The 9,750-nt window shown below is 43.9% G+C and overlaps 3 protein-coding genes across 3 annotated transcripts in view; 1 reads left to right on the forward strand and 2 right to left on the reverse strand.

Annotated features, from left to right (window-relative positions):
• Window positions 1–32: 32 nt before the first annotated feature.
• Window positions 33–4,839, reverse strand: si:ch211-63p21.2 (FH1/FH2 domain-containing protein 3). The gene is made up of 7 exons (XM_042710396.1): window positions 4,804–4,839; window positions 4,203–4,385; window positions 3,148–3,309; window positions 1,915–2,153; window positions 1,095–1,332; window positions 699–810; window positions 33–323 (listed from the first exon to the last, which is right to left on the reverse strand). Exons 1-7 carry the CDS (start codon window positions 4,837–4,839, stop codon window positions 295–297), a joined length of 999 nt encoding a protein of 332 aa, XP_042566330.1. The 3' UTR covers window positions 33–294.
• Window positions 4,840–5,696: 857 nt separating this feature from the next.
• Window positions 5,697–7,130, reverse strand: LOC122133767 (FH1/FH2 domain-containing protein 1-like). The gene has a single exon (XM_042710565.1). It carries the CDS (start codon window positions 6,248–6,250, stop codon window positions 5,738–5,740), a length of 513 nt encoding a protein of 170 aa, XP_042566499.1. The 5' UTR covers window positions 6,251–7,130; the 3' UTR covers window positions 5,697–5,737.
• Window positions 7,131–9,122: 1,992 nt separating this feature from the next.
• si:ch211-63p21.1 overlaps window positions 9,123–9,750 on the forward strand; it is a 6,674-nt gene continuing 6,046 nt past the window's right edge. Inside the window, exon 1 of the mRNA XM_012822723.3 lies at window positions 9,123–9,335. The gene's annotated coding sequence lies outside the window, so the exon portion shown is untranslated. The remainder of the gene's footprint in view (window positions 9,336–9,750) is intronic.

A 9,750-nucleotide genomic window follows, 5' to 3' on the forward strand; every position in this document is an offset into this window, starting at 1 on the left:
TGTGTGTGTCATGATAATAATATAGGCCTATCTGTTTTTAATTTTTAATTTTCTTATATTGATAACATTTAAATGAAAATGTTTATAGAGTAAAATCACAGGATTCACACAAAGGCCGCATGGGGTCAAAACAAAACATTAAAGCAACCATTGTTTATTACATTTGTGAAGTCATACAAATGATACAGTTATTCATTAAGATATGAAGTAACAAATGGCATTTAACAAAGAAGCAAAACTTTAATATTTGTGTCAAGGCTTTGTCACTGTTGTAGAGGAGAGGTATAGCTGGTGTCACCATTTAAGCCCACGTGTGTGTAAACCTGCAAGACAAAGGTGACAAAAACAATTTTAGAAGAAATTAAAAAATAAACAAATTCCATTTATCTGCTTAGCTCTGCAGGGGCGCTGGGAGGCAGTCACTCCGGTTTCCTCAGGTAACAGTTGTCCTTGTTAGCTGTACCATGCTTACGAAGAAGGCTACCTCAGACAATTATTGTATACGCTTGAGTCCGTGATGTCATTGACATGTGTGAGGACAGATGCGTTCCTGTTACCCGAGGAAAAGAGAGCGACCGCTGGGAGGCAGGTGTGTGTAATGTGTAGGTGTGTGTAGTGTGTAGGTGTGTGTAGTGTGTAGGTGTGTGTAATGTGCAGGTGTGTGTAGTGTGTAGGTGTGTGTAGTGTGTAGTCCGGACCTCTTTTGTCTGGTGTTCTACTGCGGTGTCTGCGCATCATGAGGTCCGATTTATTAACGGATGTCTCCGGAGCCCTCAGTATCTTCTCTAGTTTGTATTGTTCAAGGCTTTCCTGCAAGTAAGCATAACACACAGTACATTATATTACACTGTATTATAAGTCTATAATGGTGGCATTATGTAGGTTTCAAGGACATTGCTAGCTTATTGAAGTTGCCCAATCATCACTTCAATCTCTCCCTGAAAGAAAAACATCTGCCTTATGCTCAGGTGACAGTGGGAAGTCTATCCTGCGTCTATTTCTCGAGATGTCCATAATAAGCAGTGATTAGGGGGGGATTTGGTCCCCTCTTGTATGCAACATTTCCCCTAGGTTTGGTCTTGTGGATATATTACCTGAGATGGTGTCTGAGGCTGTTGTTTTGGCTTGGACTGAGGGGTGAGGTCTCCTCTCTTTTCTCGTTCTTTGTCTCCCTCTTCTCTCTCTTTCTCCCTTTCTCTCTGCTGTAGGATGGCATGCCGTGTTGCCCTGTACTCCAGGGCGAAGTCACTCACGGTTTTACAGAAGGCCTCCACGCTGGTCTCTCTTACCATGGCACGAGAGTAACCCAGAAACAGGAGGAATGCATGAAATCTACAAACATAAAATTAGAGAGAAAGTGAGGCATATGTTTTTCACTGTGTGTGTGTGTGTGTATTTGTGAGTAAGAGATAGAAAATAATGAGCAATGAAAAAATAACAAGTGGACCTATAACATGTATAACATTAGTCTGTGGTGATGCACACATCACCTGTTAATCTGTCTATCACACAGGATAACGTCCCTTAATGTACCAGAGGTTCTGAACCCTGTTCCTGTCCCCTCTCCCTCTGCACATTCCCCATCTTTTCCTGTATACCTGACTGAACTCATTTTTTTTTACTCCTCAAAAATGATTTTGTTAATCAAGAGCTTTATAGTCATAACAACTTCTCTTAGGTTTGTTTAGAGCAGGAATTGCCCATATATTTTCAGAGCAGGAGAAGAAACCGTAGAAGTAGCAGAATTGAAATCCCCCTTTTGATTTCACACACAATAGTGTCCCTTTGGACTGATCTGAGCGTTCCCAAAACGACTCTCTCTAAGGGTCATTTTGAAGGTCACACCCATCCCTCAATGCACATAGACAACAAGAATGCCCAATAGCGTCCCTTTGGACCAATCAAGGACTCTACCTGTTGATGACTCGTCTGTGGACAGCCCTGAGTACCTTCAGTCTCTCCACACACTCCTTCAGAAACTGGGGGAGATTCTGACGGAGGCACCCCTCTTTTCCAGACCCAGCGGACCTGTCTGCCCCACTGCCTTTGCCCCTCCTGTCCCCATCCCTCTCCAGCAGCCGCAGCTGTTCCCATGAGGCTTTGCAATGGGCCTCGAGGTGGGCCAGGTTTGACTGGACTTGAGAGTAATCACACTGAGAGAGGAAGAGAGAGAAAGAGACAGAGAGGTAGAATAGAAGAACGTTAGGCAGTGGAGTAGTGTTTGTGGGAGAAAGGTGAAAGATGAGAAAGAAACAAGTGATTAGAAAGAGAAAGGATGACATAATAACAAGGAGAAATGAGGACAAATAGAGAAGGAAAGAGGGAGAGAAAGAGGAGATAATGAGAGAGAGAGAGAGATAACAAAACAATGAAAGAAAAATATAAACACAATGAGATTAACATCTGAGCCTTCTCAGAGTGACATGGGAAAACCTTTTGGATTATCAGAGTGATATCAGTGAGAGTGGCCACAAAACACACTGTACACAGAACAATGTTACTACCCAAATAATAGCTTACACTGGAACATACAGTGGCAGATTAGGCCCAGAGATGTCTGATCAGGGTTCTGACATCTGTTCCAGAGTCAGTTGTTGTGTGGTAGGTCAGCTAAGGGTTATACTAATAGCTAAGCCTAGCCCTTAGGCAGCAGTGAGAGAGCATATGTCAAGGGCTTTTTATCAGATTGGAAACAAATAAACTATGTGAAAGCTTTCAGTGGTATTTGAGTTCTCAGTATTTTATTTTGCCATAGTAATATAACTTTCCATCCAAATGAAATCATCACCTTCAGATATTTATATATACGTACATATTTTTATTTTAGCAAGACAAGAAAATACACTGCACACACCTACACTTATAAAAATGACTCTTATACATAGGCAGTGCAGTTTTATGCTCTGACCAAACCCTCATTGCAGCCCTACATGCCCTATTCTATTTCTATTCTATTTCTATTTCTATTCTATTATATTCTATTCTACAGGCTCTATTCTATTTCTATTCTATTCTATTCTACATGCTCTATTCTATTTCTATTCTATTCTACATGCTCTATTCTATTCATATTGTATTCTATTTTACAGGCCCTATTCTATTTATATCCTATTCTATTCTACATGTTCTATTCTATGCAGCGCTCACCTTACTGGCCCGGCTGACGGCAGTGATGTCCGAGTAGAGGTCAGAGCATTCTGGGTAAATCTCCAGCAGTAGCACACACAGGTGATGTAACAGTGGCTGGCGGCCGTGGGTATCCCTCACCTGCGAGAGCTTGCCAAGGTAACTCAGCTCAAAGCCTCGGGCCTGCAGAGGTCACAGACACAGGACTCAGCAGAATGTCACCCGGAGAGAGAGTGTGTGTGTGTGTGTGTGTGTGTGTGTGTGTGTGTGTGTGTGTGAGTGAGTATATGTGTGTGTGTGTGTGTGTGTGTGTGTGTGTGTGTGTGTGTGTGTGTGTGTGTGTGTGTGTGTGTGTGTGTGTGTGTGTGTGTGTGAGAGTGAGTGTGTGTGTGTGTGTGTGAGAGTGAGTGTGTATGTGTGTGTGAGAGTGAGTGTGTGTGTGTGTAAGAGTGAGTGTGAGTGTGTGTGTGTGTGTGTGTGTGTGTGTGTGTGTGTGTGTGTGTGTGCTGTGTGTGTGTGTGTGTGTGAGAGAGTGAGTGTGCCTCTGCTTGTGCTAGCAGAGGGCCAGAAGCCATACATCTTCCATGAGTGTGTATAAGCATGTGGCTAACACAAACGTAGGGATGTTTGAAATGGTAGAGCGCTCTGTAAATTAGAGACAAAAAGAAAGGAGAAACAGAGAGAGAAGACTGGGTTGAATCTCACCTTGCAGCCGTTTAAAAAGTTCCCTATTGCCAGCACAGTTGCCAGGATACATCGGAAAGTCTGATTGGCTGCCAGCTGTTCCATGGCATGTTTGAGATGAAAGAGAGGCTCTGCAATTTCCTATAAGCAAGACTTCAATGAAGCAATTAAAACAGCAAACCAAACAAAACTCTCACAGAAACACTTCAAAGCAGCCAGTTCCCATTATCAGGAAAATCCTAAAACAACACTCTTTTACTCCAAAGCGAATCTCATGAACCAAAAACAAGCCGTTGTAATGATCAGCTTTTACACCATACTCTTATTAACTCAATGCATCCCTTTCCCGACTATTCCCTTCCTCTCTTCCCATGTGTTAGATGTAGGCCTACCCTCTCCAGTGCATCATAGTCAAGAGCAAAGGCCCAAAGATGAAGCCTGGAGCTCAAGTGCTGGATGCCCCCCAAAGTTTGTAGGCAGCTCTCAGCTGGGGCCAGGGGGCAGCGAGGGCTCTGGGCTTTGGCCTCCTTGATCAGTTTCAGCTCCTCATCCGTAGGAACCAGAGCCTGGAGCTTCTGCAGAGGGAGATGGGTAGAAGGTCTGCTCTTAAAGGTGTCGTCTTTGACGCTGGCAAAAGATAGCTAATATCTGAACTTGAACCTGAGACACCATTTACAGAGCCAAGACTGTGCGAACACCAGAGCTGTTGTTGTTTTTGTTTGTTTTGCACTGTGCACTGTGCAGGACTGCACAGTTGTTTATTTTGACTGCACACACTGGACAGACAGCTAGAGGAACATTACAAAAAGTTTCATCTATTATAATCAAGGGCTACACCTTTAAAGTCTCACCTGTCATTCCCTGATTGGTGCTTGTACTGCACCCTACTGATAAACTGCCTGGGATAAAAGCACGGGCAAGTGAATACACGGAAGACGTAAATGTAGGAACACACCTCTGTGGGGCATAGTTCCCTCTGTCTCTAGGACCCACCTGCACATCCTCTCGATCGAGAACGCAGCTGTCCATGCTGTAGATGGCTGGAGGGAGGAGGTGGGCTGGAGGCAGGCTGCTCAGAGCGATGGTGATGATGTTGCTTCGCTTCACCGCCAACACAGACACACAAGGCTGCTTCTGATGGAGGAGGGGGAAGGACAGAGAGAGAGAGAGAGGGAGCGAATGAGAGAGAGAGAGCAAATGAGAGAGAGAGAGAATGAGAGAGAGAGAATGAGAGAGAGAGAGAGAATGAGAGACAGAGAGAGAGAGAGAATGAGAGAGAGAGAGAGAGAGATGCTGCCTGGTATTGTGTATTTCCTGGCTTTCAGAGGCTTTGTTTTAATGCCTATGAGGATTATTATTTTGGCAAAAAATAAAACTTGATCTCATCCTCCTCTGATATTAAACACCCCTGCTTTTACTGATGTCTAATTAAATGATGCATTATCACACCGATGCGCACCTGCGCCAAACCAAAAGCACAGACATCGTTAGCGTATTTCAAAAGAGAATCAACAAGAAGGAACAGATTTAACTAAATATGGGTCGGTTCTGGGCAGACCTGATGTTCTGTTCTAATATGCTAAGCTAATTTAAACATAAGGCAGCTCTCCTTTAGGATTGATTGCCTCATAATGTATAGGCTTGACTCATAATGTATAGGCTTGACTCATAATGTATAGGCGTGACTCCATGCTGTACATTCATTGACTCATAATGTATAGGCGTAACTCCATGCTGTACATTCATTGACTCATAATGTATAGGCGTAACTCCATGCTGTACATTCATTGACTCATAATGTATAGGCGTAACTCCATGCTGTACATTCATTGACTCATAATGTATAGGCTTGACTCCATGCTTTCCATACTTTTTGGCGGCATTGCACACCATCACCCCCTGCTTTGATCGTGGTGCCAAGTTTACATCACATCACATCACACTGATGCCCACCCGTGCCCAACCCTATCCTCACCTGCCGGCCCATCACCAGGCTGCGGAGGGTGCCAACAGCCGCACTGCTCTTGCTCTCAAACAGGTACTCCAGCCGGTTGGTGTCCAGGCGCACCGGCTCAAGTCCCGCCCAGATAGTCTGGCTGCCAAAGCGGCACACCCTGGGCACGGGTGGCAGGCTCTGCAGCTCCCTCCAGTGTAGCTTCAGGGTACGCCCGCCGCTGCCCCCACCTGCCGGTCCCGCTGAGGGGGAGAGCGGGGGGAGAGGAGGGGCGGAGGGGGGCAGCGGGGGAGGCAAGGGGGGTGTCGGAGGGGCGCAGTCCGAGCCCGAGGACGTGAAGACGGTATCGTCCTCTTGGACATCCAGCTCGAGGTCCTCATCGTCCCACAAGTCAGAGAAGTCCAGGGTGTTGAGGCGTAGGCGAGGGGCGGGGCGGATAAAGCTCGCCCAGGATTGGTCGGGTTCAAGAAAATCAGAATGCTTCATTTTTTTCTTTTTTTTAAATGCATTTAATTTTACTGCTTAGATTTTGTACATTTCTGCTGGGAGCTTTTAAGTTGAAACTATTTTATGGGAGCATGTTCTTAAAGAAATGGTCCAGTTAACTTATCCGCTGCTGATATATATAGAAATGAATTATCAGTCTTTAATCCTCTTCTAAACTTTTGGGTCTGTGCATTGCAGAGGCTTTTCAAGTCAGAATCTGCCAAATCACTGTCAATCAATCAATCAATATATGTCAATCAATCTATGTCTTTCTCGGTCAGGTCCCCTTTCAGCATCTAACACAATAATAATAAAATCACAGCAAAAGAAGTCTTCGGGATGGTTGCTTCTTCTGATTCATAATCTGTGCAGGCAATTTGTCTCTGTTTGTGGTTCCAAACAAATTACTTTGAAATTAGCAGTCTCCAAGATCTGCTGGTGGTGGTCCCTGTGACGATTTCTGTAATGACCTGTTCAGCAGATTGACTCACCTGCTTTCTCAGTCTCAAAGATGATGATGGCTCAGCAAAAATTCCATCCCTACTACGCAGATCACGAATGCTAACTTTCAATCCGATAGGTGAGCGCCTTCCATGGTCCCAGTTGCACTCATGTTTCTCATTCATCTGTGTGCCCTCCTTCGCCTATGATCTCCGCACACAGCTGCCGTGCCCTACTGCTGTAGTGTGCCAGTGTGCCGTCCTTGGGCTATGTTCTCCGCACACAGCTGTAGTGTGCCAGTGTGCTCCAGAGTCTGAGCCTTGCATCACTCCTCACAGTCTTTGAGAGTGTGAGCGGTCCATCTGTCCATGAGTATTTTCTCTGTGTGTGTGGAATGAGTGTGTGTGTGTTTGTGTTTGTATGTGTGTGTGTGTGTGTGTGTGTGTGTGTGTGTGTGTGTGTGGTATGAGTGTGTGTGTTTGTGTGTGTGTGGTATGAGTGTGTGTGTGTGTGTGTGTGTGTGTGTGTGTGTGTGGTATGAGTGTGTGTGTTTGTGTGTGTGTGTGTCTTTTCAGTGTTTATTTGAGTTGCACCCTTTTCCTTAATTTCCTAATCGCACCCAGCATCTCCTGTTTACACTGCTACTTGTATATACACAGTTACACTATCTTAACCTAATGATCTCCACCCCTCCATCAACAAATTGCACTGACCTCTTTCTCAGTGAAGGATGGATGTCCTCTCTCTTCCTCTTTGATGAGAGTTTGTTGAAAAACATAAAAGTGTCCCCCCCCCTGCAACTGAACACAGAATTTTAAATCAGTGTTTTCAAAATGTCTGTGTAGAATTTAAAATAAATGAGAAGTCACACAAATTAAATTATGTTAACATTGAAATTAATTCAAGAGTTGAAAAAGTTCTGCAGTGACTAATGTAATGAGGCCAGAGATAATCTGAGAATGACTGCAATGTATCCTAATATTGCAGTATAATAATAATAATAATAATAATAATATACACGCTGTTTAATAATAATTCCAATGTGTTCAATGCAATTTAATGTGGCAATTTGTGCATTATGATTACTTGTACTTGTTGATTACTTTACATTTCCATAAGAATTACATGGATTTTTTTAGTGCAATAATAACCTGTTGTTATATGTCAGCCATTGATTTGGCATTCTCACAATGTATTTCCATTGCTTAGTTGTGCAGTGGGGTGGACACTGGGGCGGGACAAAGTGTACGTCAAACAGATACATCTTAAACATTTGCTTCCATGTGTGTGCTCAACTACAGCATGGAGGCCCTACTGGGGGAGAGAAAACTAAACACACGGCCTCGTGGGAAAGGAAATTACCCATGGCTTCTGCTCGTTTGTGGAACTGGCCGTCTGGGTTGCCTGTCTCCTATAAATCATGTCATCTATGTGTGTGTGTGTGTGTGTGTGTGTGTGTGTGTGTGTGTGTGTATGGCGAAGGGGACCAGTCTTTCCCCGCTTCGTTTTGTTTGTAAACTCCCGGGATCTGGTAGATATCACTCATTTTAATCTCGGCAATAATTATGTGTAATCATGCCTAATTAGCGGACTCTCCAAAGGGATCTGAACGTCTCTGTGAGCCAAAGGTCGCCAACAGTTGGGTTGGGTGGTTGGGTGTTGGTTGGGGTGGGGGAGGGGAGGGGAGGGGGTAGATAAGGATCATATCACAACGTGCCTGAAGACCTGCTGGTGGGACTGAGATCATGAATGTCTGCACCATAGTACTGTTCCACTATTAAGACAGGGGGGAAAGGTGAATTCCATTTGATAGATGGGGTATATCATTCTGGTGTCTCTATAACAATATAATGTAGGTTACAAATAATAATAAATATAACCAATACATCTTGAGTAACTTAACCAGTGGGGAATGTGGTCATTGACCTGTCATTTTAAAATCCAAATGTTATCTCCTGTCGTCTGTTCATAATATAGGCTAATAGTTGAAATAATGATTTCAATAACAGCATAACGTAGAGGACTGCCAGGTGTATACATTTTTAGTTATTTGAACAGCACTTTTCCAGCATTTGCAAACATTGCTTTATACCAAATATACCAATATACCAATATCAGGTCCTCATTCAAATGTTTAGCCTACAGAAAGAAAAAAAAACTTGACAGGCAGTTAGCTCACTGTTGAATTCTGTAAAGGCTACCTCAATTGGAGAATTACGACAGATTTATACACAGTTAGGTATGCCTGAATCTTACATGCTAAAAGGACAGTTTCTACAGGGAATATAGTTGAATCAAGTTTTTAAAGCAGAAGGCTTTCCTTCCGCCTCGTCCACTTATCAGGTCATGGATTGGTGGATTGAAAACGCCTGTCTTGTGTCTCCTCCCTGCAGATTTGCACGCCCCCGTCCCATGTTTTGGAATTTTATTTATGGCAGGCGCGCTCTCGGCACCCCTGCGCTGTTATTCGCCTAGGACTGACTGGCACCGTAGGATTACAATGACAAGCAATTTGGGACCGATCCAGGCTCCCGCTGTCATACAAAGTACAGATCCGTCGTGATTGAATCCCAATTCACTGAATATTAATTCATGGACTGTTTCAGTGTGAACATGCTTGGAAGAATAGCTTCTGCAATATAAGGTAAGTGTTTACAACCGACTAAAAGTGACAGGCTATCTACGGTAGCGAACAAGCGCGTGTTGTCACATAGCCTGAAGCTGTAGTCACCAAACGATGATAGTTTTGAAGTGTGTTGTTGTCGGTTTTAATTCTGGACGATTTTATCTGTAATAATACACAGATGTAGTGGTACGATGTTGATAGGTAGTGTATAGTGACAACTACAGTTAAGCGTTTTAGAAAGAAAAAAAATCGTCGGATCTGTCCAGAGTTATCACGCCATGACAAGCTGCGCGCAAGCATTACGTAATGAAAGCGCACACCACAGCTGTTTCCGTAGGCTGGTGCGGGGGATAGAAAGGGCACAGTTGGACGGATGATATCTAACGTGTTCGAATACAGGCAATAATGTATGGGTTTAGCGACGTGATTACAT

Source organism: Clupea harengus, chromosome 18 (assembly GCF_900700415.2).
Source record: "Clupea harengus chromosome 18, Ch_v2.0.2, whole genome shotgun sequence".
Taxonomy (NCBI): Eukaryota; Metazoa; Chordata; class Actinopteri; order Clupeiformes; family Clupeidae; genus Clupea; species Clupea harengus.

Bases quoted from the DNA above. Each gene is read 5' to 3' on its own strand.
- si:ch211-63p21.2 (XM_042710396.1), bottom strand. From the start codon at position 4,839: ATGGACAGCTGCGTTCTCGATCGAGAGGATGTGCAG. The intron at 2,154-3,147 runs GTGAGCGCTGCA...TTCCTCTCTCAG, and splicing joins CCGTCAGCCGGGCCAGTAAG to TGTGATTACTCTCAAGTCCA. The intron at 1,333-1,914 runs GTAGAGTCCTTG...TTATGTTTGTAG, and splicing joins CACAGACGAGTCATCAACAG to ATTTCATGCATTCCTCCTGT.
- LOC122133767 (XM_042710565.1), bottom strand. From the start codon at position 6,250: ATGAAGCATTCTGATTTTCTTGAACCCGACCAATCCTGGGCGAGCTTT.